Below are 14,456 nucleotides of genomic sequence, written 5' to 3' on the forward strand. Positions count from 1 at the left end.
TCAGTGCCACTGATGATTGTTTTTAACATTTGAAGTAAATGTGCACATTGAGTTCAGTATGCTGTCACAATGAAAAGTTTCAAACGTGGCAGTGCAGCGAGCTGTGGGTGCACCACAATTTACCTCTTCTTCTCTCCGAGTCTTTTGCTAATCCCCAGTGTTGGCTGTGACATCAAGATTTGCATCTGGTCACGCCATCCACAAAAAGAACCTGTTTGTGTGCTCATAGGTACATGAGCAGGAAGGCACACTCAGCCAGGAGGACAGACGAGTGGTATCATGATCCAAAAGCGGGGGCAGGTCACTTTTGGATCATCACACACATCTAGCTCCGCTATTACGGTACCGTATAAAAAGATTCTGGAGGCTGCATGTTTGTAGAAGACTCGTGCACTACTGCAACAAAATTAAATTTAGCGCTTTGGGTGGTTTAGGGGAATTTTAAGGAATGATAATCATAATATAATGCAAAAATTGTCAATTTTCTTTATTTTAGGTCAGCACAAATGTGTACATTCAACAGTAGGTAAAAAAAATTGCATCTCAACCTGCATAAATTACTGCGACAATTTCACAGTTGCTCACAGCTGGTTGACTTAGTTTCATGAAATGAAAATATTAAATACGACTATGAGCATCTGTTACTTTGCAATTACAGGGCGCCACAGTGATATATGATGTATCACAACAAATCTAAATGCAGTAGGGCAAGCACAAGCTGGCACATGTTGCATCACAGGTGTGGTTTACAAGTATAGTTTGACAATAAGAGTTACTCCAGTTCTTTGTAAAGAGCTACTGTACATGCAATACAAAATGTCAATCAGCAAAAGCACAATGCATTGTAAATATAAAAAAAGTATGGACCATCTCCCCGAAGGGAACCATAATGAGATGTGAAGCAGCAGCGATGCGCACGCTGCTGACCCAACTGAAACAGACGTCGATGCGGGTGCTGGAAAAATGGTTTAATACGAAACTAGGTGTAGCCTTTACTCAAGTAAACGTTTCTCTGAAACGCAAAGACAGAGGAGGCGGGTTGAGTTTCGTACGAGTTTCATGGCAGATAAACGAGCCGAAAGAGTGTTTCCACTCCATGTGCGCTCCAACGTTGCGAGTGGAGGAGAGGGTGAAGAGAGAGAAATGACACGCCGGGAGTGGTGACAGTCAAGGAAGAGAGTGACGTCAATGCGTGCGCACTGCGAGAGAAAGCCTACTTGGCACAGCCCCAACACCTGCAGCTAGGGGAGCGCGGTGCAGACGGAGGGACAGCGTTACATAGGCTAGTCAAAGAGCTGCTTTGAATATAACAAAATTGATTTGTAGACTAAAGTGGGATGTCCGCATCATGTGCACAAGGAGGCTCTATGTTTGAACAAGGTAACTTACAGTAAATGCTGGTGTACAAACATGAACTATTTTGGAATGATTGTGGAAAGTCAATTCCATAAATGCACAATGTGCGTGGTAGTATATACATTTCAGATCACACAGCTTTTTTTCTCTGGTATAAGGTCACCTTTCTGCCCCATTGTGTTTGTCCAAAGCATTCAACCACCTCCAAGCCACACCTGCCTTGCAGAAAGTCATGGATGTTGTCTTCTACATTGACATTCATGCTGAGTGTGTCAAGATTTTGGAACTCAGTTTCATTGCCACGTCTCATGCGCCTTGAAGCACTTCTGTAGCATTTCCAAAGCTGAGCCTCTACAAGCAGGAAATGCGTATTTTTACTGACAGTTTCAAGAAACTGTTTCAATCCACGGTCACCATGGTTTAGATGTATCCACATGGTCACCGAGAAACAAAACGTAATGTCAAAAGCATCCTTGCCCACTTTTCTCAAATAAGATATCAGTGACTCTGTACTGTCATTATTTGTTATATCCAAACACACATATTCTATTGCTTCAGGACATGAACAATTCTTCTTGGCACATTCAATTAATGAACTGTCAATGTCGATGGCAAGCATTTTCACGTCAGCCAATCTTGATGAAGCCAAGTTTCGGTACAGATGAGTTGTTAGCTCCTGCAAAGAACCAATAAAAAGGCTTCAATCGGCACACTCCCTCAATGTGTTGTGTTGCCAAAAAACAAGTTTGCTTCAAACAATAAACAGTGTTTGACAGTTTCACTACATGTACTATTATCTGAGCAGAATGCTCACAGGTTCAGTAAACTGTTATGACATGCTAGATTAAACAGCAACATTGACATAAACAACAGCACATAAACAGCAACATTGACATAAACAACAGCACACACACTAAACAAGTGGTATACATTAACTGGAAATATTCGTTTAGGGTCAGTTATTTGCCCATATTTCGTGTAAGCTACACAGCTGGTTGGCAGGGGTTTTTTCACTATTGGTCTGATGCATAAAGCTATAAAGTTTGTGTATAAAAACTACAGAAGGGTAGAGAGGTGGGCTAGGTGGTATAGATTCATGGTAAAATACTTGAAAGTACACACAAATGAGAGACAGATGAGTAGGACACAAACGAAAAAACCTGAAAGGACACTTCGTGCTCAATTATTTAATACACCTATATCCTTTAACTAACTAAACCTTTCTCGGCGGTTTCCTAACAGTATGAATTTTTTGGATTCACCTTTGCCCGCTTAGATGAGTAACAATACTTATGACACTCATCACTCTTTCACCCTTTTACAGAACAAAGAGCAATGAAAGTTAAAGTGGCCTGAAAGAACATTACACTTGCATTATTACATTACATTTATGTTGTTTCATTTATGTGACTCAGGCAATTAATTACTCCATTGGTTTAATCTATGAAAATACAAAGAGCGGCATGATTCGGTCAGTGCAGCTAGAGTAGCTGATTGCAATTAATGTTTTTACAAGTTTATGCACCCGCAAAAGATGCAACTGTTCCGATTTAAGTTGCTGTTGAGCACACGTATATTTCATTATGTAACAGCTAATGCTTAACATGCATACTTCACAAACAAAATTTTTGAACTTGTCTTTAAAATACGGACCCACACATTTCTAAATTGGCCAACGGAAATGGCTTTAGAAGGGGGTATCCAGAGCTTTGCGAACGCAAGTGCCCTGGGTTATGGTTTTCGCCCTTGCAGATGCGTCATACGCAAACCACTCTTTTGTTATGGCACTCCGGCACTTCTTTTTCGAAAATTGCGTGCATACATAAGTCGATCAACGCAAAGATTTTTTTTTTTTCGTAAATCTCGTCATGGTCCAAGCGAGATTCACTATAGTGTTTTGCGTTTACGGAAGTAAAAGGAATAAACACTGTAGTAGAACATCTTCGATGCGCCTACGCAAGCTTAACGTACCTACAGCCTAGTCATATGCCCACGCGAAGAATTTTAGCAACCCACATGCTTCACAGACACACAAGCGATTCAAACAGCAACTGATGCCATACTTTTTTTTTTTTTTGAGCTGTTCAGGTGGGTAATGAACACAAACTAGCGACGACGGTTAGCCAGTGCGATGACACTCTTAGTTATTTACTGGTAGCCTTAACGCTCGATTCTTTAAAGAGAGAGCATCTTACCCCGCTGTTGCAGCCAATGTCGAGGGCAACAACTTGGGACTGCTGGGTCAGGTTACAAAAGGTCACCAAGTCTTTTGGTAGCATTTTTAGCCGCTCCTCCGGTTTGTTGAATTGGTAGTAGTTGTTAAAGTTTCCATATTTTGCTCTGCTTCCCGAACCGCCTTTCTCAGATGTGGGCGCGGCCATGTTAATAAAAACCGGAAGCAGTAAACCGGAACTGCAGCGCTGTAGAGCACAAGACGTATCGTCGGCATCGTACACAACAGCGCACCAACATATGATCAGCAAGAGATACTGGTATTGCGCTTATCGAAGAAGGAACTTTTGAGTTGCAGTATTCGATATTTATTTCTGTTCATGTTGCCTTGACTTCACGCTGTGCTTCCTGAGCGTTCTTTCCGTTTCGCTTTCTCAGACCGCAGTAATCAGAAGCGGTTTCTTCGAGACGTTTACGGCATGGAAGACGACGGCCTGTTCGACGAGGTGCGTTTCGTGGTTTGCATGCGTTTTGCATTTCAGCCACTAAACTTGCGTGACACTGTTGGATCTATGTGTGCTCCGCAGGAACCGTCTTGAGTGAATTGTTTAGTTCAGGTATTTATTAACAAGTTTCTACCTCACGTGCCACTTGTGTCTTCGCTGTGCCTAGAATGAAGTAAAAAAAAAAATCACTGGCGCGTTTTACAATTTATCTAGTTACTCCTGGTGAACACCCGTCGCAATGCAATAGAGTGACAATATGAGGTAATGACAGGTGCAGGCAAACATTTGAGCAGTAAGCTACTACTCTAGCATGCAGAGAGTGGAAGCAAAATGTAGGAGCTGTATTACTAATATGCATATTTCTTTGAAGGACCCCGACTTGTATGAGATCACGGATTTTACAACATCGACGGAATGGGAAAGGTACGTTTCGGTGTTATATTACTGTTAAGATCTTCACTGGTAAGAATTAAAGAAAATAAAAATGGTGATATTTGTCGTTTTGTTTCTGAAAGGATACTGCCTTTGTTTAAATTTGGTGTTATTTATTGTCTGTATGTTTACGCATAAATGACAGCGTCCATTGTAGGCTTCATTACATAAGCTTTGAATTCTTTCATTTGCAGGTTTATTGCTTCAGTGGAAGCAGTAATTCATGAATGGAAACTCACAACATTAAGGACCCTAGAGCCATTGAAAGAGGTAACTGTGGGGCAGTATAGACAGTGTCCATTTCGTTAGTTACGAGCTGCAGCAATGGAGTTGATATGTTGTGTCGTTGTGGCTGTTCTGTCGCTGTATAGAAATCATGGCCACATAGAGTGAATAGCTCCATGGCACAAAAACGTTTCACTTAAAGTATGTGTCTGTAATCTTTGTACATGCTTTTGTGATGCTTTGCACCTTTGTCGTGTGCCTTGTTTTGGGTCTTTGTTCAACAAGTGCTATTTTCGACAATGCCTTGCTGGCAAGCCTCAATTTCAACTTTTTTTGAAACATCCTTTGAGGTGTGTGCAAGTTACAGAGCTACTGTCTAAGAAAATACAGCGTACATGACCTATTTTTGCTAGAAAGCTACATCTAGATCTGTTTAAGTACCAATCCCTAAGACCACTTTTTTTTGTTTGCATTGTTATATGTGCACATTGTAAAACAGCGCAAAAAAGTAGTGGTGTGGCAGACTACAGTTGCCATGTGAATGCCATAATTAAGGATCACTCTACTTCAGGGTGAACTCATGGCTTGAAGTTAAGGCTTTCTTTAAGATTGAAATGTAGGGGGTTGTGCAGCCTTTCAGAGTTCAATTAAGAATGAAATGTCTTGCTGGGAGGTAAGCAACCTTTGATGTTGGTTAATTGTTTTCAAAAACTAACATCAGTCAACCAGTTCTCATTGGTTGAAGGGTGGGGTAAAATTTATGCATCTCACCATCCTCCCTGTCTAACTGCGTGAGTTTTGGAGCACTGAACCGTAAGAAGCCGAATTTCGTTGCAGTCAATACATACCCCGTCTGATCAAATTTTGTTATGGATACTCCCATTCATGATGATAGCACATCTCACTTAAATTGCAGTTTGAATGCCTAAGTTGCAGGCAAATTCTTGGTTAATTCTAGGTGTCATTATATTTTGCACTTGACTGTGCATTTAATACACAATGTGTGTGTCACTTGTGTGATAGCAAAGCTAAAAGGGAAAATAGAGAAATGCCAGTTATGGAGGCCAGAATGCATGGCAGTTCTAAAGAGGCTCGCAGTGGGTTAGAGAGGATGTTATGAAGTCCCCTTTTGATATTGCCAACACCTGTTCAACGAGAAGAATGTTTCATTAACTTGGTTCTGATTTTACATTTATTTAATTTTTCTTGTGAATGATGCCATCCGTCAGGTTTGATTTTATGAAGGAAAAATAGTGGTGTGTAGATAGCAAGGTTGTCATTGTGTCTGTGAAGTATTACACCACTGTATGCCGCAGAAAAGAAAGCCGAAAATACAAATATGGGCCTATACGCTGTTTCCATTGAAGCTGCTTAGATGGCATCATAAGAATCGTCATAGGCATTGGCAGGGTTTTGTCTTAGCAAATGCAAACCCATGTTGCATTGTGTTTCGGGAGGGGGGCAAGTGCCCCTTTTGGGGGGCACCTCCTTACAGACGCCAGTGCCCCCATGTATATGATGCCTACAGTAGAGTGACTGTAGCTTGGTAACTCCGCTGCAATGCAGGCTGTGCTAACAATCTCTAAATGTTTGCCTCACATCATGGTAGACAAAAAAAGGGAAGTGAGAAAATGTGAAATATGTATATAAGGACCATTACAAGGAAGGGGTGATGTTGTTATGACTTAAATATGACAGAAGTGAGGACGTCTGTATTGCTTGCTTGTGCTGATAAATGTTGCAAAAGAAAGCTTCTGCTGCCTTAACCTTAGAGACCATGGTCTAAAGTTTTAAACAATATTATCATAGTAACATTTCTTGAAGCTTGTTACAAATAACTAAAAGTATTGAAGTGAGCCTTGTGGGGGCCATTATGAAAGCCTTTTAATGATCACCAGTTCTAGCTTTCATAGCAGTATGCATGCACCACTGGTATTGCTTTAACTATTCTTGCGCCTTTAAGAAGGGTAATCACCCTCTTTAAGTCGTCATTGCTAGTCCATTTTGCATTCATTAGGGCAAAAAAAGGTACTTTCAAAATAGTGCGTTTTGATTTCTTGGCATTGGTCTTGATGGCCAGATGCATAGATGTGTTATTTTACTGTAGCCTCCTGTGCTGATAAAGGAAGAAGCTGCACAAAGAATTTCTGGGAAGCAGATGAACTAGTGCTGCAAGCTATGAAAGTCCTGTACAAAAGCACCAAAAGTTTATCCTTTACGTTCAATACACATAACAATGCGAAGTAAATAGGCGACTAACTTCTGGGAGGCCAGCAAGATGCTCATTTTTGTATATTTTACTTGAAGCAGAATATCACCTTTATTTTTAAAGCACTTCTAAAAGCAGCTGCGCTGGTTGGTTTGTCTAAAAAATTGTGGGAAAATGCGCTTAAGTGTGTACTTTGTGGCAGTTGAAATGTGTATTCAAATTGTACTAGTTGATTACCTTCCTCTGATTTGATTAATTTGTAGTTTTGCCACTTTAAAGCTTGAGAATATGTTTACAAAAAAATCACTGCTGCCAACCTTGCTTTGCTGGTGGCCTTGACATGCAGTGTATCTGTGTGTAGGGTGATTGTTGCATAATTTTTAATTAAGGGGAGATGCTATTCAAAAAAAGAGTTGCTTGAATCTGTAACCTTGGGCAATGAAGTTTTTTGCTGTATATATAGGCAATTATGCCAATTTCAAATATGTAATTAGTTTCATACTAAGTTGCAAAGTTCTCATTTTATGCTATGACTATTTGTAAAGTATAATACATATTGGACAAACTTTTTTTGCCACCAAATATTTATGATACTGAGCCATAAATGGCTCATATTTCTCTGCGTTAAGAGTAGAAGGCAAATAACTATTAATAAGGTGTGTATAAGACATTTTAATGGACAAGAAAAATTATGTTAAAATTCTTGGAATTGCCAGCCCGTATTAATTCCATATTGTGCGGTCATAATAAATGTACTGGCAATATCAAGGTTTAGAGGAGATACTTTCACTCTCCAAATGTTAAGGCATATGTGGGCAAAATTTCATCCTGATCAGGCTATCACAACTACCGAAGATCTAATGTTCAAACTCGAGAAGTTGCCTGAAAATGGGTCTTGAGAAGAATACATTTTAGAGGTATAAGTCAAAGCTCATCTATACAGAAAAAATGTATTTTTAAAATGACTTTTTCCATCATGAGAGCTTGAAAATCATTGTGATTTTGAGTGCGTAGCTTTAGTGAACTCCTCATGCAAAATGCAATGGCAAGCAACTAGGTGACAATTTCCAGGGGACTCTAGTCGACGAGCTCTTTTTAGTTTTAGTAGCCTTTTTGTGCTCTTCAAAAGTGATTTCAACCTGATTCAAGTTCTTTAATTACAATCTTCATGCACTTTAAAGAACCCCAGGTGGTCGAAATTTTCGGAGCCCTTCACTATGGCGTTTCTCATAATCATATGGTGGTTTGGGGACGTTAAACTCCACATATAAATTAGTCAATTACAATCTTCAGTTTTTTTGTTGTGAAAGTAGAGTAACTATACTTGTCAAAGAAAAGAAAAATTATGAATATGTTATGTCAGGAAAAAGTTGTGTTTTTCGACTCGCATCCCCTCTTCTTGCATGTAGTGACTGGTAAATGTAACTAACGGGTCTGTGTTTTGAGCTGCCTGATTTCTTTCTTGACAATAATGTAACCTGTCTGTAATCTCTTGGGTGTTCCTGTGTACTTAGAAATCTCTTCAACATGAATTACGGGACGAACTTGCTCTCACAGCAGAGTTCTGTCTTGTGAAATGGGCTCCTGACCCTTTGTTTGGTGACATGCTGTCCTGATCTCTCAGTTGGCTCAATAACAAACAGCTCTGTGTAACATGGCAGTGTTGTCATGGAATGCTATCTAGAACTATGATGTGCTGCATATATCCTATTAGGGATCCTGACAGGTACTCAAAGTTCAAGCAGTTTTTGAAACTTGAGGATCTATGTTTCAAATTGACTTAGGTTCCCTCTTTCATTATGCTAGGTTCCCTCTTTCATTATGCTGTGTCATTTGTCTTGTATGTTACATACGCCAAGTAATGCCTCGACATAGTATTAATAGTGTTAAAGAATGATTTACCTAGTAAAAGTAAGATATGAAGGCTCAGTTTATAGATAAATATAATACTAGTTGATTTGCCAAATGATCACTGAGTTTGTGCACAGTGATCAACAAGCACTTCTATGCTTCTGACTAGACCCCAGTTAATGATTTTTTCTTTTGTGTGTTTGTGCATTGTTTAGGGTGAGCTTTCAGGCACCAACTGGAAGACCTGCTCCGAGGGCATAAAGTTTGCCAGCTTTGCATTCAAAATCACGAGGCATTACTTAGAAGAAGCTTCAAGAAGCTTAGAGGGAAGTCAACATCTTGAAGGTAAGAAATGCTTGTGGCAAGTCTTAATTCTGGGGTACCAATGAAAAAACAGCTGATGTATAAAAGCATCTGTGTAAAATTTTCATCATGGTGTTTAATAGAGCATTGAGTTAACAGATTAATTATCTGCATATGATGCAGTGTACATCGTTATGACGAGATGCAATTAGAAAAAAAAAGTATTGTTAATCTGTAGCCTAGGGTGATGAAATGTTTTGACTATATATAGGCTTTTATGCTTATTTCAATAGATGGATAGATGGAAAAACTTTATCAATTGTCCGGCAGATTAATGACCTGGGCTAAGGTCTCCCATGTCGGGACGTTAAGGCCTTGCCTCTCCCTCGCTTCACGGGCTTGCTGGACTCTCTAGAGTTGGTCGGCGAGCTTGGAGCTACGTAGAGTGGCTTCCCACCTTGCCGAAAGAACATTGGGACTTGTACATTTCGCTTTAGCCTCGCATTCCCAGAGCATGTGTTTTAGCGTAGCTGTGTCTTTTTGGCAGACCTTACAAATGTTGGTGCTATAAATGTCAGGGTATATTCGGGGATATAGCAACGGATTAGGAGCAGTGTTCGTTTGCAGCTGTCACCAGGTAACTGCTTGGGCTCTGCATAAATTGCCTTGAGGCGGAGGATAGTATCACAGGGCCAAGTAGAACACCTTGGTCAGTTCATTGTATCCCGCAAGTTGATCCCGGTCCCCATACTCTTCAACAAGGCCATCGTCTACTGCAAGGGGCTGTTACATCGCGTGTGGCAGAGTGACTACCTCGTTAAGGTTAGGGAAGTGCAGGCAGACTTCGCCCATATGGACGGGGATCCAAATTAACGTAATGTGGGAAGTCTGGCTGGCATGCACCAGTACGCAAAAAGCTTCAGTTGAAATTCTACTTTTAGTGATATTCTGTAATGGGGAGCGCGAGTCATTGAGCACAGTTTGAGTTTCGTTGTCAGTTATGGCCAGAGAAATGGCCATTTCTTCAGCTATCTCTGGGTGTCGGGTCTTGACACTAGCGGCGTGCATTGTCGTTTTGTCTGTGTGAATCACGACGATAGCGAATCCTCTTCTGCCCGGTTAGCGCATGGCCTCAGTGAAAAGGGTGTTCTTATCGTTGCAATACGCTTTCAGTAGAAGTGTAGCTCTGGCGTTTCTGCGACCTGGGTTGTAAATCTGGTGCATGTTTCTTGGGATCGGGGTATGTCTATTTTCTCCCTTATTTGCTTAGGTATGTCCAATTTTTCACCATGCTGTCGGTGATATATGATGCCCAACTCTTGTAATATACTTATGCCTTCCTGTGCTGGTGAGAGTAAGCCTTTTGGGGTGTGAGATTCTCTGTGCTTCTGCTATTTCATCAAAATTGTTATGATTCCCCAGTTGGAGTAACCTCTCAGTGCTAGTCGATTCTGGTAAGCCGAGGGCGACTTTGTATGCTTTGCAAATGATGATATTAATCTTATTCTTTTCGCCTTTACACCAGTTGTGCATGGATGCTAAGTATGCGATGTGACAAATGACAAAGTAGTGTATCAGCCTAATGATGCTGTCCTTCTTCAAGCCACCTATGTTTGTAACTTTTTTGATAAGTCTGACGGCATTGGCGACCTTGTGCGTGAGCTTGTTTACAGTTTCATCATTTACTCCGCTGGATTTGATAATCATTCCAAGGACTCCAATGTGTTTGACAATAGGGATGGTGCCCCTGTCTTTGGTGTGCAATTGAACCTGTTCATTTACTCATGTTTTAACGAAACTCTTGGGTGGCCGGCCTTCCCTTAAGGGTAGGCCAGTACAGCAAGAGTTTTGACATTTGGGAGAACATTGGAGACCGGTGCCAGCCAGATACTCTTCAACAACCTCATGGCATCCTGTAGGGCCGTCTCAATCTGCCGATCACTACCCCTGAAAAACCAGATTGTGATGCCAATTGCATGTATTGTGTGATTCACATTATTCATTGTTTGGAGCCATTTGGCAAGGCCAATCATGATCAAATTAAATAGCATTGTAGAAATTACCGAGCCTTGCGGGGTCGCGCTGCTGCCGAGCTCCTGTTCGTCGCTTGCTATGTCGCCCGCTAGAAGGATGGCTTTTCTTCCACTGAAGAAATCTCGAACATAGTTGTAAATTCTCTCACCGAGGTCGAGCTCGGAGATCTGTTGCAGAATGGTGGAATGGCTGACACTGTCGAAACCACTCTCTAGGTCCAGGCCCAGGATCGCCTTGGTGCTGCGAGACTTGTTATCGAGCACCTGATGCTTGAGCTGGAGCATTGCATCCTGTGTCGACAGTTGTGCCCAGAATCTGACAATGATGTGTAGGTATGCTCCTGCATACTCGAGGTATTTGTTGACTCGGTTGAGGACGGTGTGCTCCATTACCTTTCCTACACACGAGGTTAAGCAGATAGGTCAAGGAGTATCGAGACAGGGTTTGGTCAGGCTTGGTTATTAGGAGTGTTATTAGGAGTGTCTAACGAATGAGTTTTCGTCAAAGTTCCTAAGTGCTTTATCGGTAACACTATCCGGCCCAGGCACCGAGCGTTTGTTGAGGAAGTGAAGTGCTGCTGTTATTTTTCCCTTGGTGAGCTCTTCGTCCAGTGCTGTGTTTGCTGCACCGCAATAATCTGCATGTGTGACAGCTGGACCCAATGGAAAATACTTATGAATCGGCCTAGCGATGACTGCCTGCTCTCTTACCTCTCACACGCTTGTGTAGAGAAGCCTGGGGAGGCATTGCCTCCGATGCATTTTGATCTTTGCACTGTCAAGAAGGTGTCTGAGCATCTCCCATGTTTTTCCGTTGTGTAACTGACCCTCAAATGAATTACAAAGCTCATCCCATTTTTGCTTACACAGGGTGCATCGTGGCTTTGTTTAGCTTGGAAACCTTCTTTCTGAACTTACGGTTGAGGCGCTGGCCTTTGCAGTGATTCAGGATTGGCACCTTAGCCTCAATCAAGTGCACCAGACTGCTGTCCATTCTATCGGTTTAGACATCAGTGGTTATTATCCTAGTTGCACATCTGACATACGTGTTCAGTAACTGCATCCACTCTCCGATGTCAGTGATGTGATCGTCACTCGACTGCTGCACCACTCTTTTGGACGGAAACTCCTCCCAGTCCGTCCACCGAAACTTGCGCGCATGCCGCCATTTCTGGTTCAGTGTCGGTACATGTATCTCAACGACCATCACTGCCAAGATCAGCCACGGTGCTTCTCCACGTAACGTCCCCTGCATTTAATTAGTTTTATAGTAAGTTGCACAGTTTTCATTAGCTTTATAGTAAGTTGCACAGCTTTCATTTTGTGCCATGACAATGTGTAAACTATAGTTCGTTATGGACAAACTATTTATGCCCTCACACTTTTATATTTCAAGCCATTAATGTCTCATATTACTCCACATTAGCTGTAGAATGCAAATAACTATCAAGAAAGGGCGAATAAAACATTTTAATGAATAAGAAAAATTCTAATATGAGAATTCTTAGAATAGTTAGCCCATACAAATTGTTTGGTTTAGGTTCGTATTAATTACCATATTTACACGCATAATTTACACTCGCATAATTTGCACACCCCTAATATTTTTCCAGCTTTCCGAAAAAAGATATTTACTCGCATATTTAGCGCTACCCGACCCGCCCAAGCCAGCTCACGGGCGCGCGCACCTTTGAACATTTCGATGCTTTGGCTAGGTGCGCACCTCACCGAACAGACGTGAGCAGTTAAACGGGCTGCGAGTGCGAAGTCCTGTCTTCCGAGGACTTCCCCTCAAACTAGGGTCCCTAGAATACCGTACCCAAACACATACCTGTTGACGGGTAGTCGGAACTGCTCGAGTGTTGCCTCCCCCTATCTCCCAATCTCTTCCGCCACAAAATCCTGAGAATGCACGCTCGCATCACGGCAGGGACGACTTTCTGCATCGGAGGTGTGCGAGGGCCTGTTGTGCCAACAGTTCCTTTCGTTCTCTGCGTCCGCGCTGCAACTCATGCCTGGTCGATTTCGGAAGTTTAGGTTTCACCATCCGGCCGATGAGTTTTGACGGTTCCCTTGCGATGTGCTACAATAATTATATATATGGCGAAATTGTAGCTCGCTGTTGTAAATTTCACCGAAGAAAACTTAAAGTGGGCCGCCAGCACACTTTAAGCACTTCAAGGGAACGTACTTCAATGTGACGACAAGTGCAATCGGTACGCGAGAAACCAGAAGAGTATGCGCTTGTTATTGTAAGTTTCCTACCATTGAAGGAGGACTTCTCAATAATGTGTGGATGCTTAGTTCTTCTGGTATCACCATGTCATGGGACCTAGTTTGTCTCATCAATGTCAATAGAGCTTCAAGAAAATAGGGCGTTCGAACTCACTTGACGGAACCGAGGACGATGCGCTTCGAAAGGGCGGTGGCAGCGGCCGCGACGATGATTCCCACTCGGACTTCGTGATCACTGATTCTCGCTAGACCGCGCGTGATCGGATCTGACTGGCTAAAGTACGCTTATTCTTTCAAATGTAACTTCGTTTGGGCTCCAATTTATTTCTTTTTTTTAAATATATATACTGCGCGCATTAAGACTGTGACACAATATTTTGTATGCGCTCGAGAAATCTCCATGTAATTTGTGCACTCCCTTCTCAGGGCCCCGAAATCGCAAAAAAAAGTGCACAAATTATGCGAGTAAATAAGGTATACTGGCAATATAAAGTTTTGAAAGAGATACTTGCACTCTTCACATGGTAAGGAATATGTGGCCAAAATTTTATTCTGATCTGGCTATCAGAAGTGCCAGAAACATGATGTCCAAACTGAAGAAGTTGCCCAAAAATGGATCTTGAGAAAAATGAATTTGAAAGGTATAAGTCAAAGCTCATCAATACAAAAAAGATATGTTTTTTTAAAATGATTTCTTCCATTATAAGAGCTTGACAATCATTGCTATTTTGAGCGTGTGGCTTTAGTGAACTCCTTAAGCAAAGTGCAATGGCAAGCAGCCAGGTGACAATTTCCAGGGGACTCTAGACAAAGACAATGAGCTTTTTTTAGTTTTAGTAGCCACCTTTTGCTCTTTAAAAAGCGATTTTAACCCAATTCGAGTTCACTTACAATCTTCATTTTTTTTTGTTGAAAGTAGAGTAACTAAATTGTGAGAAAATAAAAATGAAAATTGTGGAATTTTGGTAGAAAACTTGCATTTTTCGAATTTGATCTCGCGATAAGCAGAAGTGTGTCTCTAAAAGAGGCTAGTTTCTTGTGATTTTTCACAAAGTGTCAATCATGGTGCTGATGTAAATTGATATTGTGGCCAAGACATTGATGCATGCTACAGGAAACTTGGAATGCACATAA

General features: G+C 41.5%; 2 protein-coding genes across 2 annotated transcripts in view; one reads left to right on the forward strand and one right to left on the reverse strand.

The window, feature by feature from the left end:
- Positions 1-463: 463 nt before the first annotated feature.
- LOC119176092 (RNA 5'-monophosphate methyltransferase) lies at positions 464-3,763 on the reverse strand. Its single transcript, XM_037427221.2, has 2 exons — positions 3,552-3,763; positions 464-2,032 (listed from the first exon to the last, which is right to left on the reverse strand). The coding sequence occupies exons 1-2, from the start codon at positions 3,735-3,737 to the stop codon at positions 1,487-1,489; spliced, it is 732 nt and encodes a 243-aa protein (XP_037283118.1). The 5' UTR covers positions 3,738-3,763; the 3' UTR covers positions 464-1,486.
- A 24-nt stretch (positions 3,764-3,787) lies between these two features.
- The window catches only part of Rab3GAP1 (RAB3 GTPase activating protein subunit 1), a 358,494-nt gene continuing 347,825 nt past the window's right edge, over positions 3,788-14,456 (forward strand). The window contains exons 1-4 of the mRNA XM_037427224.2: positions 3,788-4,034; positions 4,405-4,457; positions 4,661-4,736; positions 8,967-9,096. Of these exons, the coding sequence (XP_037283121.2) occupies positions 4,008-4,034; positions 4,405-4,457; positions 4,661-4,736; positions 8,967-9,096 (286 nt within the window). The 5' untranslated portion in view covers positions 3,788-4,007. The remainder of the gene's footprint in view (positions 4,035-4,404; positions 4,458-4,660; positions 4,737-8,966; positions 9,097-14,456) is intronic.

The sequence above is a fragment of the Rhipicephalus microplus genome, chromosome X, assembly GCF_043290135.1.
Source record: "Rhipicephalus microplus isolate Deutch F79 chromosome X, USDA_Rmic, whole genome shotgun sequence".
Taxonomy (NCBI): domain Eukaryota; kingdom Metazoa; phylum Arthropoda; class Arachnida; order Ixodida; family Ixodidae; genus Rhipicephalus; species Rhipicephalus microplus.

Bases quoted from the DNA above. Each gene is read 5' to 3' on its own strand.
- LOC119176092 (XM_037427221.2), bottom strand. From the start codon at position 3,737: ATGGCCGCGCCCACATCTGAGAAAGGCGGTTCGGGAAGCAGAGCAAAA. The intron at 2,033-3,551 runs GTAAGATGCTCT...GGTTCTTTGCAG, and splicing joins ACATTGGCTGCAACAGCGGG to GAGCTAACAACTCATCTGTA.